The sequence below is a fragment of the Lepidochelys olivacea genome (genome assembly GCF_965140295.1).
Source record: "Lepidochelys olivacea isolate rLepOli2 genome assembly, chromosome: 24".
Taxonomy (NCBI): Eukaryota; Metazoa; Chordata; order Testudines; family Cheloniidae; genus Lepidochelys; species Lepidochelys olivacea.
In genome coordinates this window covers 1,280,407-1,298,140 of record NC_140434.1, presented here as the reverse complement: position 1 = coordinate 1,298,140, position 17,734 = coordinate 1,280,407, and the positions used below count along the sequence as shown (strand labels likewise).

Sequence of the window (17,734 nt, the reverse complement as noted above, 5' to 3'; positions counted from 1 at the left end):
GCTTGGCCTAACACAGGGGTTCTCAACCTTTTTCTTTCAGAGCCGCTCCTCTCCCCTCCCAAATACTATAAAAACTCCAGGCCCCAGCAGGGATGAGGCGGGGGCACTCAGGGCTCCTGGCTTCAGCCACCGGATGTGTGTGTCGGGGGGCCTTAGGGCTTTAGCCCTGTGGGACTCGGGGCTTCAGCCGTGGGGGGGGGGCTCTATGCTCTAGACTTCAGCCATGGGTCAGGGCTGGGGCTTTAGCCACGGGGTGGAGGGGCTCAGGGCTGCAGGTGGGAGAGGTAGGGGGTTCAGCTCTCGGGGCGGCCCCTCAGGGCTTCTGCCCCTCGTGGGCACTGGGGCTCAGGGCTTTAGACCCGGGCGGAGTGGTGGTGCTCGGGACTTCAGCCCCGTGGCTCCGCTCCTAGCTTCAGCCCTGCTGGGGTGCCATGGCTCGGGGCTCCCTGCAGTTCTGCTCCTGGTTTCAGTTCTGTGCTTCAGCCACGGGTCCCTGTAGCCCCCTAAAACCAGCTTGCGGACTCCCAGAGGGATGCGGATGCTGGCTGAGGACCATTAGCCTAACATACCTCCTAGAACAGCTTCCTCTGTGCTGAAGTGTGCTGCTGTGAGAGGCAGGTGGACAGGCTGACCAGGTGTGGTCACTGCTTCAGTGTCTCCAAGTGAGAGCCTGAGCTGGAACCTCTCTGTGTTTTCCTGACCACTCCCTGCCCCTGTAGGTAAACCCAGCTGGCTGATGTGCCACTTGCAGAGTTTGCTTTGAGGTTCTTGTTTCTTTCTATACTGAGGGATCTGTCCTGGGAAGCTAGTTTATTGTGAGATTGTTGGTTCTTCGCACGGGTTCAGTGGCATTTTGTTCTCCTTCAGACGTCTCCACCTGCCTCTCTTCCATCTTTATCTCCACTTTGAGACCTCCCATCTGTGTGCCCCTCTTCCCCCCACTCCTTACTGGTGTTCTCAAGGAAGCTGTAAGTGCTTAGAAGAGAGTTAGTTTGAAATGCATTGCTCTAACCCTCCTCCATCATCACCTGCAATCTCTCTAGGCCACTGCAGAACAGATTCGACTTGCACAGATGATTTCGGACCACAACGACGCTGACTTTGAGGAGAAGGTGAAACAAGTGAGTGTGGGGAATGGGGAGAACTCAGGGTTGAGCAGCTTCTCTAGCTAGACTGGAAGTTGGCAGCTCTGTTTTCAGGAGCTGAAGTGCCAGCTGTGTTGAACCCGAGGCCGAGAACAACAATAGCAACTCTGAAATAAGCCAGAACAGGCCCGGGGTTGTCAGGCTAGTGATGGAGGGCTGAGGGGAAGCAGGTCAAAGGGGTAGCTAACTCAGATACCTTTGCCAGGCCAGGTGGAGGTCTGCCCTTCATTGTCATCTTGTTCCTTCTGTTAAGAGATCTCTGCAGTGGAGCAGACCCAGGGAGAGCTGCCCTTGGGATAATAAGCTGCATTGGTCAGAGGAAGCAGATACTAAATCTTGTGTGTCCCACATGTGAGCTCATGAGGTTGAGCCATCAGCCTTTCAGTTCTCTCTGCAGCACTGTCACCCTCTTGTTGTGAGGGCCTCTGGCCAGCACCTGGAGTCACTTTGGGATTTGCAAGGCCCTGCCTCCACGCTGACTGGTGAGAGGTGACTTTAGGATTTCTGAGACATGGGGGCACCTTCACTCCTGCTTCTCTGGCCACCCAGTGTACGTTCTGGGGCACATGGTTAAACTCAAGGACAGCAAGGAGACATCCGTGCCTGGACACTTCTTGGTAGCTCTTCTCTTCTGCAATTACAGGTTTTCTCTCCTCTCGAACCCAAGGCATTTCTTAGCTCTGAGGAGGTGTCAGTCCTCTCTGGGTTTGGAATGAGCTGATTGTGTCCTCTTCCTCCCCACAGCTGATTGATATCACGGGCAAGAACCAAGATGAGTGTGTGATTGCTCTGCACGACTGTAACGGGGATGTCAACAGAGCCATCAACGTGCTGCTGGAGGGGAATCCGGACACGGTAGGACAGACTCCTTCAGCTTTGATTAGCAAAAAGGTGGTTGTGTGAAGCCTGGTTGGAGCTAGTGATCTCCAGGTAATACAGCTAAGTGCGCGAAGAGCACACGGGATGGGGTAGCTTGTAAAGGGCTGTCTGACAGTGCGAGTCAGGAGGCCCTGACAGTTAAGAGTGCAGTGTATGTGTAATGGGGGGCCATGCCCTGGCTTGTTTAGCGGCCTTTACTGTATGTGCATTGGGGAAGAGATCAAAATCTAGTCTTTGTCTCCTGAACTTTAACATCTTTGGCCCTGGGTTTTTACCCCAATCTTGGTGCAGTCCCATGTCTCTCAGCTGGTGTGTTCACCATTGCATGGGCTGTCCCTGCTGTGTCCTGCTAGGGTCCAGCTCTTCTAGGTGCGGTGTGTCCTTCTAGTTAGACTTGAGTTCCACGGTTCATCTGAGTGCTCGCATTCCGTCATACTTAGTTAACCCTCAGAATGACCCTCTCAATAGGCATCTGCCCAAAGGAAGCTTCCCCCCTAGCACTAGTCCATCACCTTTATGGTAAAGCAGCCCAAACAGTTTCATCAGTTGTAACCGAATCAATATCGGTGAATAATGTCAAAGCTGTCAGGCCCTTCCATACTGCGGCTGAAGGTCAGATCTTGCCTATCTGGGTACAGTGGGGTAGTGTTGGTATTGGAAGGCTGATCTTAACCAAATTTCCTAGCTCTACTGGGTTTGAGACTGTCACTTTAGTGTCTGGTGCATTAGCTGGGTTTCTTTTAGAAAAAAGTAAAAAACCGATGTTCTAATTACTGAACTGTATGTCCCTGCCATCTGTATTCTGCATATCATCTCTCCTTCCGATCTGTGGACTCCCACGTGCTTTGGCATATCTGTACTGTCCGCGTGATGGATGCTTCCATGCCTTCACGGAGCCATGTGGGTTTAAGGGCCAGCCCTTTCTGCCCAGAAGCATGCAAAAACTGGCTGTCGGTTAGCTGTAAACTCATTTTAAAAACAACAGGAGTACATCTAACCTAGACATATCTCAGCTGTGATTCTGTGCTTACCCAGAATCACTTCCAGGGCTTCTTCCAATAAAACCGACATGCCATTAAAATCTTAGCGGTTTAATTTCTTGAATGAAGGAATTGCTCATGAAAATAATGTTGTGGGTTATATCAAATCTGAAGGTATGCCCTGTTTCCTTTACATGGGCAGCTGAGCCACTCAGCAGTGCAAGATGCCAGACGCAGTCACTGCAGTAGCTTTGCAAAGGCAGGACCAGCGTTGGCAGGGTAAAACCCTCTCCACACCAGCCACTTCTTTAGTCTGCAGTGCCATAGGGGGCTTGCAGGTTGCCACCTGCAGCAATCTGAGCAGAGTCGTCTTCTGCACTGAAATTGGTGAAGGCTTTCTGAGCCTCTCTTGGTCTGAGTTCAACTTCTGCTGAACAACTCAGTGAAAAGGTATTTGTCGGGATGATGCGCCATTGATGATGAGTGTCTCAAAGATGCCCTAACGCTGGTGAGCACTGGCTCACTTGCTTAATGGAGTAGTATTTGAACGTGTCACACTTCAGAGGATAGAAGAGCAGACAGGATATTAGTTCTGAGTTTGATTTTTTTTATGGTTGTGCTGTACAAAGTAAACATTATCCTGACTTCCTTCTGAGTGAGTTGCCTGTGAAGAGAGACTCCTCTGGTTTGAGGCCAGCGTGTGCCTAAAAGCTTTTTTGCCCCTCTGTGTGTTGCCATCCAAGGCCAGCTGTTCGTTAGTCAGCAAGTTTGTCAGTGACTTGTGACTCAGTGTTAATTGTGCTAACGGTGTGCAGCATTGGTTCAATATGAATGTGAAACCATTTCATACTGGCATGAAATAAAACTGCCGTGGGTGATTGGGGTGAGGTGGAGATGTGTTGTTTAATTAAACTCGGAATGACTTGAGCTTCCCTGTTTGTGGGGTTTTTGGTGCTTCTCACAATGCTCTCCTCCCTGGAACCAGGCAAGTGTGTAGAAATGCCTGTGTGGTGGGAACAGCGGGTACCCTGGGAAGTGAGCGGTAGCTCACGAAAGCTTATGCTCTAATAAATTGGTTAGTCTCTAAGGTGCCACAAGTACTCCTTTTCTTTTTTGGGATTTTTTTGTAATTTCCAGAGTTAACATGTTATGTGAACAGATACTGGGGCCCAAGCAAGTGACACCTTTTTGGGTTGTTTTGCCAAAAAAACACGGGCAGTTCCTTCCTCCCTGTGCGGCCAAAATGTTACTTTTCAAATGACTGAGATAACGTGATGTTTTTCTAGCAATCCTTTAATTGGGTCTTCTCTGGGATGAGTGACCTAGCGCGGATCTGTGCCTGAGATCCCAAGGTAATAAGCTGAGTGATCACTGGAACTTCTTAAAAGTTTCTGTGCTACTGAGAAATCACTTCCATTCCCTTAAATGAGGGCAAGTGAGTACCCTGTCTCGGGGGCTGTAGCCTGAGGGGTCTCAGACAGCAGAGAAAAGTCAAAATGGCCCACGTGTGGAGTGACCTAAAAGAGATGATGGTTCTTTCTTCAGTTCCTGGGACAGAGCTATTTGGGTTATAAGAGCAAGCACAGCTGAAATTATTGATTGGCTTCTGAGATGGGCTAAAACAAAACAGCATCCCTCAACCCTGTACAGCTGCCTGCAGGTCAGCAGGAGAGAAGCCTGTTGTGTCCATGCTGTGTCTGTTCTGAGGGACATCACTTAAAATGAAAGAATGCAAACTGAGGAACAAGTATTCTTGGGTGGGTAACTTTCTGAGCGAAAGCTGCCAGGAGCCTGTCAGCTCAGACAGTGGAGAGTAAGGTGGCAGTGGCTGTGGTGTGATGTGAAGCTTTGGATAAATGCCTATCTTGTTTTATTAGAACAGTTTTCTGTCTTCCCTCATTATATTTCCCCCAGGATGTTAAATTATGCATGTAGCCTGCATCCAGTGTTGATCAAATGATGAACTTCTTTCCCCCTCTGCTAAACTTCAGCATTCCTGGGAAATGGTTGGGAAGAAGAAAGGAGTCTCCGGGCAGAAGGACAGCGGGCAGACAGAACCCAGCGAAGAAGGCAAAGAGAACCGGGACAGGGATCGGGATTACAGCCGGCGACGTGGTGGGCCACCAAGACGAGGCCGAGGCACCAGCCGTGGAAGAGAGTGTATGAGCGTGCCCTTTAATAGCAACTATAACTATCATGGTACATGGCAGGCAATTAAAGTGTTGTGCTGACGTTCGTTTTAAAGCTCATAAGTCTAGAAAAATGACTACAAAAATCATCCCCTTGTATGTGTGCAGAGTCCCATCTGGTGCCCGCAGCTGGTTCCCTGACCCTTTGGCATCTGAGTCCCTGGGTGATGGATTCACGCCATAGCTGCCAAATGGCACTAACAGAAGCAAAACATGGTGCCATAGCATCTATAGCTCTGTGTCAGTTTCCCACACAACCCTCACCACGTGCTCTAGGGTCTCCTTCCTTGAGTTCAAAATGATGTTGGAAGTTGTCCTAGTGTCGTTCTCCGTGTCTTTCAGTTCGGGGCCAGGAGAATGGATTGGATGGTGGGAAGAGTGGAGGCTCCTCTGGAAGAGGCACAGAGAGAGGGAGACGGGGCCGCGGACGAGGCAGAGGTACACAAAGTGGGGGTTGTGTGCCGGGGGTGGTGGATCCGATGTAGCTATTTCCAGTTGACTTCAAAAAGCTCTTCTGTAGAGAGGTCTTGAGGGGCTGAACAGAAGTCACGGGCAGTAAATATTTTTCATCTCTATTCTTGTGTTAATGCTTAGCACCTATATATTGCTTTGCACCTGGTAAGCACAGTAGAGCCATTAACTAGTTCTCATACCCTACCCCTGAGGCTTAGTTAAATATTGCCCCATTTTACAGGTGGGGGGGAACTAGGACAAAGGTGGCTGTTGTATGAGATCAGGGAAAGCATTTGTTAGCACCAGAATCTAAGTTCCTATCCTGGTACCTCTGGGCAGCTTTGCTGCCTCTCTGTGAGCAGCACTCATTCATTCTCATTGCTGAGAGTCTAAAAATAAATCTTTCCATGAAACAACCTGAGTTGTTTGGTAATTGATGATGAGACCATGTCCTGTAGATTTGGAGTCTGGCCTCTCATATTTGTGCCTTGTGACCGATGGGGAGCTAATCTGTGGTTGGAATCATTTGTCCCTATTTACACCGCTAACATGTAATTCACATGCATGTAAAGGAGCAGTCTGAAATCTTATCAATGCAGGAAGATGCTGAACATTGTCATATACTGGGCGTTTGAAATGCTGCATAGTGTTAAACACTTACCTTCCCAGCAACACACAGCAAAGCTGTGAGCCTTGCTGTTTGACGGCAGGACAACACTGATGTGTGTTTCTCTTACAGGTGGCTCTGGAAGGCGGGGGGGAAGATTTTCTGCCCAGGGCATGGGGTAAGTTTTTATTGGATACAAAACAAGAAAAGCAAGATAATTAGTGAATTTGTCTCTGCACGGGGGTGGGCAGGGGACAACATAAGTCTGGTTAAACTAACTGGTGGGTTCTGTCATTCCTTGCTGGTTTGTGTATCTGTCCCATTGCAGCAGCTGTATCATACTGAGTTGCATTTGGAATGGCTAAGACAGCAGTAGGTTTGTCTTACAAAGTGGACGGGGTCTGCTTAAACTATGTCCTGGTTTAAATGTGATTGATTTTCATTCACAGCAGTTACAAGGAAATCTAAACTTGCTCCCCCCAATCTGTGTTCCAGAACTTTCAACCCAGCTGATTATGCAGAGCCAACCAGCACGGAAGAGAACTATGGGAATAGCAACAACACATGGAACAGTACTGGTAGCTTTGAGCCCGACGATGGGACAAGTAAGTGACCTCCATGCTTCCGTCCCATTACTACCTGCTGGTTAGATCAAAAATTGGTTTCTTGCAAGTCCCCTTCAGTCACAAAATAGCAAGGGAATGGATTGTGGATTCAGGGCAGGAATTCAGTGTCCTGCTTTCCTTATACCCAATGCTGTTCTTGTTGCAAGTGTCCAGTGTGCGTTCATTGGGTTTCCCGGTAAGTTTTACTCTCTGATACTTTGAGGTTATCAGTGGAAGTGTGACAGCTGCACAGTCAGATCTAGCATGTGCACTGGAAGCACCTGGGTCGTGCAGTGCCCTGCTCCGAGCTGGTGAAGGTGCTGACCAAGAGCACTGGCGTGCTTGCCTCTGACTGCTTTCTGGCATGGGGGCTGTGTTTTGGCACACCTGTCAGCACAGAGGACATTGTGTAAACAGCGATAAGGCTGACTGGTGGCAGCTTTTCCTTGCACGTAGTGCATCCTCCTGAGCCAAGCTTTCTGCGTTCAGATGTCCGCTCTCACTGTATTCCGACGTGGGGAGTGCTCTGCTTCCTGCCCCAAACTGTTTGCAAGATGAGATCTTAATACGGAAAGCTGGCTTCTGGTGAATTGATGCCCAGGGCCTCCCTTTTTGCCCAGGAGTTCTGCTCCTCGCTGAGCTGTCCAAGCACTCTTCTCTTGCTGTTTTCTTGCATTGTGAAAATGGGGTGATGTTTTCATATAAACATTGAGAGTGGTTGTGAGATTTGAGTAGATGCAATTTTGGCAATGCAGTAACTGGACATAGTCTCATGGGACACTCTCTAATTAAAGCTAGTCTTGAAACGTCTGTACGTTTTTAGAGGGGAGCAGTATCTGACAGCACAGTGGGGTCAGAACTTCTGTGCTTCTCAGCTCTCTCCTCTGAGTTACTCAAGTGAGCCCAAGCTCCTGCCACCATACATCAGACTTTTAAAACAGACGATTCTGACACTGTCCCATTCGCCTGCCTGCCTCAGCTGTGGCACTTCAGTTTTATTTTCCTTCTTCCAAAATACCAACTGAAGACCTGTTACTTTCCATTGATTACGTTCTGTCTGTGTAAGGAAGTGGTTAATATCGTAATTATGCTATAGTTATGGTAATCTAGCAAATGCATTTTTCTGTCTCACTTTCAAAGCTGCTGTTCATTAGAATGGATTATTGCACCTTACCAGCATGCAGCTCTATTTTTGTATCTCTTTCAAAGACAGGGAATAGCCTTTTTCAGAAAAATCACTTTTTTGGTCCCAGCTTTTTAGCAGATTGAAACTCCTGCCGATGGGTCTGAGACCGTGTAGCCGTTTAATCTGGACTGTTAGAGGGCTGGATAAGAATCCATACCTTTGGGGCAAGGGAATGCTTTTTTGTTTACACTGCGAAGGATAAAAGAATGGATAGAAACATGCCACTTCTACTTACTGCAAGTTCATACCTTTCTTTTCCAAGTAGATTTTCATTGTGTGTACACCCAAACCAGTGTTCTTAGGAAGGATAAATCTAACCAGAGTCTGTAGTTGCTGGGTTGGGAGAGAGCATTGCTTCACTCCACATAGAAGGATCCAGGTTTGCTTCTGTGCTACAATGTGTTCATAGTGTAAATTTCATGATAAGTTCTTTACAAACATGTCATGCATTATCATTTTATGTTTCCATTTTAGCAGCCTTGAGCATCTCTCTTTAATTTTAGCAATATCCACAGGTACAATGTTACTGGTGTACGTGGGGGCAATGAAACTTGTTCTCAAGCCAAAATTTCACTGGTTGTTTTTCTTTTTCTTTTCTTTTTTGTTTCAGGACTTGATTTCATTGGGGGTGAGGGCTCAAATTATCCCCGAAAATTTGACACTGCTCCTGGTATGATACATCCAGGTGCACTAACTGCCCCGGATACCTTTACTTTATAGCTTATTTTAAAAACTGAAATATCTGTGGATATGTCATTCTTATGAATATTTGATGTTTGTTCTGACTGTGCTTTTACTAATGCTGACACCTTAAATGTAAATCAGGAGCGGTTATGTCTAAAGGCGCATGGGTGATGTAAATTCCAGGTTCAGCCACTGCTTGTCTGCACCCTCAGCACCACCAGGTCTGTGGCCCTGACAACATCCTACCCGGTACAAGGAAGTACACTCAAATGCAGAAAGTTCTGACCTGGCTAGCTCCTAGTGCTGCATGTACCCTGAGTCCCAGGCTCAGCGACGCAGTGCTCTGCTCCCTGGCCTCCAGAGCAAGTTTTTGCAGAGGGTTTGCAATGCTGCTGCAGGTGTAATTAGACCTGCTAGGTGCTATCAGCACATCACTCCCACTTACAGCTGCTTCTCGGTAAGCATTGCATTGATTAGTTGCTGCTCTGGCATTCACCACTGTGCAACATAACTCCTCCGTCCTGTGCACACATATGCCCGAGGTTCCTGGGTGTCTGAGATTCCACGCACTTGATACTTCAGAGATTTAGGGCCTTGTCACTTTGCTTCCTGCCTTTGGGATCTTTTACTATTACGCACTTTAAGACCTGAAGGGGCCATTAGATCATCAGGTTTGAGCTCCTGTATCACACAGGCCAGAGAATTTCAGTCATCCCTACATTGAGCCCAGTAGCTTGCTTGACTAAAGCAGATCTTCCAGAAAGGCAGCCAGTCTCAATCTGAAGTCTTCAAGGGATGGAGAATCCACCGCTTTACCATGGAAAGTGAAGAATAAATGGGGAAAGCTTGGCCGTTGAAGTCAAAGCTTGTTTTTCTGGATAAGGATCCTGTGAGGGTTCGGGTGCAGGTTTTCCATTACCTGCTTCTCCTCCCAGTTTTGCCCCGAGATTAAGCCTGCATGTCCCTTTCATCTGCAGTTTCCTGTTCCTTTGTGGCCAGTTTACGGCTCTGAGCTGAGACCTCCAGCCGTGGGTAGTGCACAAGCTGTTAGTGTGAAACCAGCTGCTGGAGTTCTGCCATTCAGTGTCGCACCCGTTTGTGTGTGCATCTGGATTTACATTCCATGGAGCTTCTTGAGCCCAGTCGCTCTTCTCTGAATTCGGTCAGTGAATATCCAATATCCTGTGGCACCTGCAGGCCCTCCTGGTCAGTTACGGGAGCAGCAGACTCTGATGTTAATGTTAGAGAAATGTCCGAAAAGAATAGAAAGGGGCCACCGAGGAGTCCCTCTCTTCAAGCTTGTGGCAAGTGCAACAGGGCCTCAGGCTGTCCAGGGGGAATGGCTAGCTGCTGTTACAGGAGCAGGCTGTCACCTGAACTACTATCTGGTACTAGCTGACTCAATGACTGCACCTCTGCTGCCTCGAAAATGGATAATATTTCTCCCAGCCAACTCCTTCCCTAAGAGAGGGGAGCAACTGCCCTAGAAGAGACTCCCTCACCAGGCGGGAGAGGGCAGGGCAGGCAATCTCCTGTCTTTCTGAATAGGACACTGTCTTGAGTGCCAGAGTGCTGGATTCGCTGGAGATGATCTCTCTTGGCCAGGAGCTTAGCGGGATGTTTGGTTTATTTTCAGCAAGGTAGATATACAGTGTGCTGGTTAGGAAACCATCCATTTCCTTTCTGGAGAGCATCTTGAATCGAAAGCAGCTCTTTGCATACGCTTCTCCTTCCCTCTCCATGTGCAAGAAATCTCGATCAGGGCTGGACTGGGTGTGTGACACCTGTAAAGCAGCCTGGTAGGGAGAAGTTTTGGAGTGTAGGGAAAGCCTTTCTCATGGGTCTGGAAGCTGAAGAGTTTAGCTCAGCCTTCCTTGCCCCTCTGCTCTTCCTCTTATTCCCAAAACTGATCTGACAAAAGGAAATTGAAATGGGGCCCAGGGCCATGTCCTGCAGCGCAGACTCTGTTTCCTGCTTTCTGCCAGTCACAACTGGATTGAGGTACCTAGCCTCTGCCTGGGTAGGGAGACGGGCTCTAGTCCCTGAAGGTCTGGAAAAGGAGCCTTCACACTGCTGCTGAGGGAGCAAAGAAGCAGAGGAGAAATGAGGAAAGCTGGCTTTAACTCTTCCCCACCCCCCCAAAAGGGTATCATGTACTCTTCCCCTGCCTGTGTTATAGCAAAGGGGGAGTTCTCCAAGTGTGGGATGCCCGGAGGCTGCAAGGACCCCAGGAGTTAAACTGTATTAATGTTTTGATCCTAAATAGAATAAAATATTTAGAGGTTTGAATCTGCTCAGTTTACCAGGGAAAATAAACAATAGGCTCTGCTAGTAATTTGCTTCCTTGGTGCTCTCAAGCAGCTGCATCTCTGGAACTGGGAGACTTTTCAAGTCTTGGCCTGACAATGATAGACTATATGGAAATTCCCCTCCCCACCCTCCAAATCTGGGAGGGTTCTGACTAGCCTCTAAGAACCGGAGACCAAAATGTTCCACTTTTACAAGTTCTAAAAGCTCGTTAGCTGATTAAGGTGGTGTTGTCACAGGCAAAACTTGTCCTATTCTTGTAAATGTCTATAGAATTAACTCTGTTGGCTGTGTGGCTTTTTTTTTAGTCTGGTTTGTATGGGTGAAAATGACCTGCTGAAAAGTGGCAGGCTGCTTTTGTGCCCTGATTTTCTGATGTGAAATGCTCCCCCTCTCCTCCCACCCCAGGACCTAAAATTAAGTCTCTAGTGGACTCTGAAGTGAGCATGCTACACCCAGAGTGCTCAGTTCAAACTGAGGTGTGTGTGTGTGTGTGTGTGGGGAGGGGGGAACAAGGGACTTGGAACTGGCTTGTAGGGGATGCAGTCAGGTTAAAAACAAATTTTTTAAAAAGTAAATTTGTCTATCTTTACAAATCAAACCTTGGACCATTGAAACCAACATGATGATCTTTTCACTGCAGTATTTTATCTGTTCGTCTTTTGTATTTGTCTGAAATTGAGCAAGGAAAATTCATGAATCGCAGATTCCCAGTAGATTTCACTTTCAGAGTCTCATGCGCTAGGCAAAGTGCCCCCGTGTTGGGTTTCAAGCGCTGCAGGGAAACGTTCTCATTGAAACGAAAATAAACCAGGGAAACATTTCGGTTCTTGGGTCTTATGAAAGCTTGTTTACAAAACTGAAACTTGGGACTGAACTTTGATCTGACAGTGTCCCTTTAAAAAAACCCATATGATTGCTAGCCAGTCTAGCTGCATGGTGGTGTCCCACAGGAGAGCTGGATTTTGGCGCCACCTCTGGCAGAAGACACTCTGGAGGTGGTGCTCTCGGTCTCTGCTGGGCTGGGGATAGCTGGTTGTGGGTACAGCTACGGCAAGGAGAGGGGGAAGCAGGAAAACGGATGGTTCTGAGCAAAGGGGCTGGGGAAGAACCCAGGGAGCCCCCTGGCTAAACCCAATACCCTGAGTTTCTGCTTTGGTGTTGGGGTATGTCTGTGTGCAGCATTTCTTAGCCTCTCGCCTGTGCCTGGTTGGTGAGTAAGAACCCATCCAGCTGCCTGCTATGCTCCCAAATTGCTTGCCTGGCTTTTGTAAGAAATGGGGCTATGACACGTAGCAAACTTCCCAAACCCTTGCTTTCCTTGTAGGTGCTTGGAGGACAGCGACGGAGGAATGGGGAACAGAGGACTGGAATGAAGATGTAGGTACTCTCAATCCCCTCCCCATGCTAGAAGGGGGACAAAACCTGCTAGCTGAGGACTGTAGGAATAGCCCCAAACCAGGCTCCTTGTTCCAGGAACTGCACTGCACGACTCAGGTGGATTAAATATTGTCGCTACTGAACTCTGTGGAAAGTTAACACTGCGAGTTTGCAGCTTGGAAAGCATTGCCTCCTGTGGATCTGTAATATCCACGCTGGGGGCTGGGGGGAGGGAGTCTGGATGCAGAATGTCAAGTATCTTTGCTTGTCTTTATTGCCAAGGTTGTGCTTTTTATGCCTGTTTCCAGGAGCTCTGAGCTCTTCCTTCTGTGTTAATCTGTGGTTTGTCTCATGTTCATCTCGTTGCTTGATCTGTGTTCTCGGCATCCGATTCCACTGCTTCAGAAGAAACTTTGCCTTGGTTTTTAAAGTTCTCCTAACTTTGGCCCTCATCCAGCTGCCATTTAAATCAAGGGAGAGTTTTGCTATCACCTTAAATGGCTGCAGGACTGAGCCCTTTATTGTACATTTTTTCGCTTCCTTTCAGCTGGGCAGCTGGAGTTGACAGCAAAGGAAAAGGCATTCATTCTTCAAGTGCTGTCCGAAGGAAGCGTTAGTGCTGAGTGTAGAAACACAGGCAGTTAGAGCTGCTCCTGCGCTCATCAGGTCTCTGCTTGAAGGCAGTCTGGACACCATTTCTTGCGTTACATGGAGGCCCTTTGCACACCAAGCAAACGCTCTGGCCTGGGATGGTTTTCTGTGATTTTTTTTTTTTTGGCCATCACTTGCAGAGGTGCTTGCAACAGTTCTTGAGCTTCTCTCTCTGGGATAAAAGCTGTTTATATACAAATATAGTCCACTCTAAACTATGTGGGGGCTGCTCTAAAACTTCCCATCCATCTATCCTGAGCATTCCTTAGAATTCAAACAGGAGTTACTGGCCTGTAGAAAGCAGACTGCCCCTTTGCTGGTTGTAGACCCAGTTCAGCAGAGCACTTTGGCTTGTCCATTGACTTGAGTGAAATGCAAGCACGTGCGGAGGGGCTTTGCTGACTCAGGGGCTAACTGAGCAGTTTTCCTGCACTGCCCTAGCAGGCCTTTGGGTTCTTGGCCCGGTAGCCAGAAGTCCTCACTTTGGCTGTGGGAACTGAGGCTCAACTGTCAGACTAAGTCTGAAGTGTCTTCGTAGCTGACTCTCCTCTCTCAGATATTTCCTCCTCCATGTCCGGTGGGTTTGGGGTCCGTGCTGCACTTCGTGAGTTTCCAGATGCCCGTTTTCCAATCGATTCTTCACTCCATAACTTCCCAGTTGCTCTGTTGGACTGAGGGACAGCCAGCACTGAGTGGAAATGCTTTCTAAGCCTGGCAGATGATTGAGTCATTGAGGAGGGTAAACCCAGGAAAAACCAAGGGCTGGCGTGTTTGTGATCACAACCAAACATGTTATCAGTGCTAACCCCACGCACTGATTCTTGTGGGCTGCCATGAGCAAACCTTCCTGCACATGTTCTTCCCAGCCCCAGTTCCTTTGCATTTTTGCCTTAACTTTGAAATCTCTCTTTATTTGGAGCCCTAAAGCATGGTTCTAATGTGTGGGTTACCTCCCTCTTCTGTCTTCTAGCTTTCAGAGACCAAGATCTTCACTGCCTCCAATGTGTCTTCAGTGCCTCTGCCTGCCGAGAATGTGACAATCACAGCTGGCCAGAGGTGATGGCTTAATAATAATGCTATGGCAGTAGCAATATGGTAGTCGGGGGGCAGGGCATTGCTTCATAGAATCATGGAACCACAGGACTACAGGGGACTGCAAGGGTCACCTAGTCGAACGTCCTGCCAAGATGCAGGATTTGTTGTGTTTAAACCATCCAGACAAATGGCTATCCACTTGGACAAAATTCAGGAGCTCTGAATAAGTTCACTTGGGTTTGAGTGGAAGGGCTAAGTGCTTAGAGCCCAGGTTTGGAAGCCAGGAATTCCCAAGTTCTGTTAGAATTTCTGTCTTCGGCTCATCGGATTGTCCCTTTGTAAAACAGCTTTGAGATTTTCAGAGCAGACTAAGGGATTTAGGCACATCTCTTGATTTTAATGAAAGGCACTTGTCTAAATCCCCTGGACTAATTTGAAAGTCTCAGCCGAGATGCTTAAGTACTTCACAGGAGGATGTGAGGGTTATTCATGTTTGTAGAAAACTTTGAGTTCCTCCAAAAGGTTCTATCAACATTCAGACTTCTCTCCATTGAGTTATTCTTGCAGAGAATTCATTGAGTTCGACATATAAATGTAAACCATTAACGTGTCAGTTCTTGGTCCCAGGAAACCAGCTACGTCAGTGGCCTGTTCATTTATTAGTCAAGGTTTCACCTGCTTGGATGCAACTCTGTTTTGTGTAACTTCATAATTTGATTGCCCTGGGTTACCAAGCACAGCCCCTTCTGTCTCTGGCCATTCTGTTGATTGCCCGGCTTTTCCTAATAGTTTGGCAGGATTAGCTCTGCTTACTCAGCCTAGCCGATAAGTAGCACAGGTGTGCCTTGCCCAGGTGACCATACGTAATAGCTGCTCTTAGGCCTGGTTTTTCCTTTTGGTTACTTGTAGTAGGTACGGGCGGCTGCTCCTTTCAGGCAGTCCTTTGAGATTGCTAGAGACAGTTGCTGACTAGTGCTGAGGTAGTGTAGTGTGAATCTCTTTGAGGTCACGGGGGCGGGGAAGGACGTTCTTGGCTGGAATAGAAAGCTAACAACCCTCAAGGGATGGTACGGCTCCAGTTAACCTGGGTGGTTTCATCCTTTTCCTTCTCCCAGAATTGACCTTGCGGTGCTGTTAGGAAAGACACCCTCTTCTCTGGAGAATGAGTCATCAAACCTGGATTCAACCCAGGCTCCTTCTCTTGCCCAGCCACTGGTGTTCAGCAATTCCAAGCAGACTTCTATGTCCCAGCCTGCATCTGGTAACGCCTTCCCTCATCACAGCATGGTAAGGAAAATGCCACTCACCTTTGCCTAGGCAAGGTAGGGGGCCTGCTGAATTCACCCACCTTCTGAAACCCTCTCTTTAAGTAATAGGGGAGGGGCAGAATGGGTGCACCCATTTAGTTGAGAATCCCCAAGCTGCGTGATTTACAGCTTCAGTCCTGCGCTCATGGCTCCCAGTGTTGTGAGTTCATAGGAATTAGGTGACTGAGCAGGGTAACCTCAGTGCTGGAGCAGTGTTCGGTCCTGGCTAACCCTAGGCCACGTGCCTCTTTCTCACTACGAAAGGGGAAAAGCGAATCCCATAGCCTCTGAGCAGCTGTGAGCTGTATTGTCTGAAAGGGCGATAGGGTGGTAACCACAGCAAGGGAGCATGCCCCGAGTGTGTCGGGGCAGCTGGGCCTGTGACCATAGCCTTGCTGGGTGTCTCCTGTTCTGTACTTCCTTCTGGAGGCTTCTCAGAGAGCTGGTTTCTCCCTCTCAGGGAGACGACTTGTCCCAAGGACAGACTCTGCTTTCAAAGCACCAAAGGTGCCTGTTCCTTAAGGCAGGTGAGTGCTGCCACTCTGCTCTGTCCCACTCCACTCAATCCCTGCATCTCAGGCTTAGCTTGTGCCGGGTTGGTTCTTGGCCATCCTGCAGCGACGGACAGGGGTACCCCCAGCCTGGTATGAGCTGAGAGCCCAGCAGTCCTGTGTTGAAGAGCGAAGAAGGGAATTGTTGAAATGCACCCAGAGAGGTGCCTGGAGCTGGACAACTGGTTCTTCGTGTCACCCTGGCAGACAGATTGGGAGGATAAGGATGGGTGGCATTTTCCAAAGCACCTATGTGACTGGGGAGCAGGAGTCCCATGGACTTTCGTTGGCACTTAGGGATTCTTGCAGATCCATCTGCTCCCTTTACTGGAGAGCTCAGCTGTGCTACATCCATGCCCTAAAACCTGGCATCCCACGCAGTGCAGGGCAAAATACGAGCATAAAGCCTCTCATTACAGACAGTACCCACAGTACATCCACGGGAAACAAAGCCTGTGTGTGAAACATGCAGGGCAGGGGCACTCAGCTTTCCTGCGGCTCAGGGCTTCCCTTGGAAATCGCGGCCCCTGCTTTTAGTGGTGACTTTTCCTTTCCTTGTTAAAACCCCAGGTGAGCATGCTGGGGAAGGGGTTTGGAGATGTCGGAGAGGCCAAAAGCAGCAGCACCACAGGCTCTCAGTTCCTGGAGCAGTTCAAGACAGCTCAGGCTCTGGCCCAGCTGGCTGCTCAGCACACCCAGCCTGGCGGGAGCAGCACCTCCTCCTCCTGGGACCTGGGACCCCCAGCCCAGCCCTCAGCTCTCGCGCAGTATGGTAAGGCATCGAGGACGCGGCGAAGAGTGTGCTGCAGTGGGTGGCGTGGAGGATTCACTTGGGAGTGCGAGCCCTGGAGCCTTTGGGCTCATTGCCATTCAGAACAAATCACCGGGAGCACACATCTAATTGCCCTCGGATTGGAGAGTAGTTATGGCTCATTAAGGCACTCTCAGGGTCTTTCCTCGTCCTTTTTCCACTCCCAGCAGCCGAAATGAGCTCATTCTGTGTGTCCATCTCACTGGCATCTGTTTTAGCCCTGCCAGCCTGCCACACGGAGGCCTGCAGGCATCTGCTGACCAGTCCCCTCGCCATTTACGCAGCCTAGCGTGCTCTCTAAGTGCAGAGATCTGTAGAGAGAAAATTATGAGCGGTGGCCTCAAGTAGTTTGAGTCCAAGAGCTCTCCAGCGGAATAGATCTCAGATACACAGGCATGTGTCAGCCTCCATCTGCTGGAGGGAGCTGGGCTGCCGATCTCATCGGGCCCCTTGGAAAGGAAACTAGCCTCCGCTGATGGCTCTCATGCCAGAGGCCAGTGGGGAAAGGAAGCGATTTTCCTGGCCCTGGGGATACCTATGATACAAGAGCAGCTCTAGCTGTTCTGTGCTTCAAAGGTCTCTCCAAGCCTTGCATGGTCTAGTGTTAATGCAGTTCTTTCAGCTCCTACACGTTTTCTTGCTCTGGGGAAATGGCTCTGGTTCAAATATGAGCTGAGGAAAAACTCAGCCCTGTTCCAGCAGCCGCCAGTGTTGGCATCCTCTAAGTGTTTCAGATAAGGAGCCCCAGAGCAGAGGCAGAGAGAATGGGAGTTGTGTTTAGTAAGCCGGGGTGCAGGAGGTGCAGCCATGCTGAGGGGAGGAAGGCCTGGGTGGTGGTCGTGGGGTGCACAGTAGGTGAAGGAAAACAATCGGGCAATCAAATGCAGCCAAACTTGCAGAGGAGGGCAGGGAAGCAAAGCCAGGTTTCTCTGAGAGTCGGTGTTTGTGTCAGAGGCATTTGCAG

The 17,734-nt window shown here is 49.0% G+C and overlaps 1 protein-coding gene across 23 annotated transcripts in view; it reads left to right on the top strand.

Annotated features, from left to right (window-relative positions):
• Positions 1-17,734, top strand: part of UBAP2L (ubiquitin associated protein 2 like) — a 43,923-nt gene that overhangs the window by 5,822 nt on the left and 20,367 nt on the right. For 4 of the 23 annotated variants that reach the window (XM_084613910.1, XM_084613911.1, XM_084613894.1 and 1 more), the window contains exons 3-13: positions 1,044-1,121; positions 1,890-2,000; positions 4,996-5,203; positions 5,536-5,631; positions 6,386-6,431; positions 6,749-6,858; positions 8,655-8,714; positions 12,363-12,532; positions 14,037-14,122; positions 15,217-15,388; positions 16,530-16,731. In XM_084613910.1, the coding sequence (XP_084470036.1) occupies positions 1,044-1,121; positions 1,890-2,000; positions 4,996-5,203; positions 5,536-5,631; positions 6,386-6,431; positions 6,749-6,858; positions 8,655-8,714; positions 12,363-12,532; positions 14,037-14,122; positions 15,217-15,388; positions 16,530-16,731 (1,339 nt within the window). Of the gene's footprint in view, positions 1-1,043; positions 1,122-1,889; positions 2,001-4,995; positions 5,204-5,535; positions 5,632-6,385; positions 6,432-6,748; positions 6,859-8,654; positions 8,730-12,362; positions 12,533-14,036; positions 14,123-15,216; positions 15,389-16,529; positions 16,732-17,734 lie in introns of all 23 variants that reach the window. The other 19 variants (XM_084613898.1, XM_084613902.1, XM_084613895.1 and 16 more) reach the window with 7 other exon arrangements.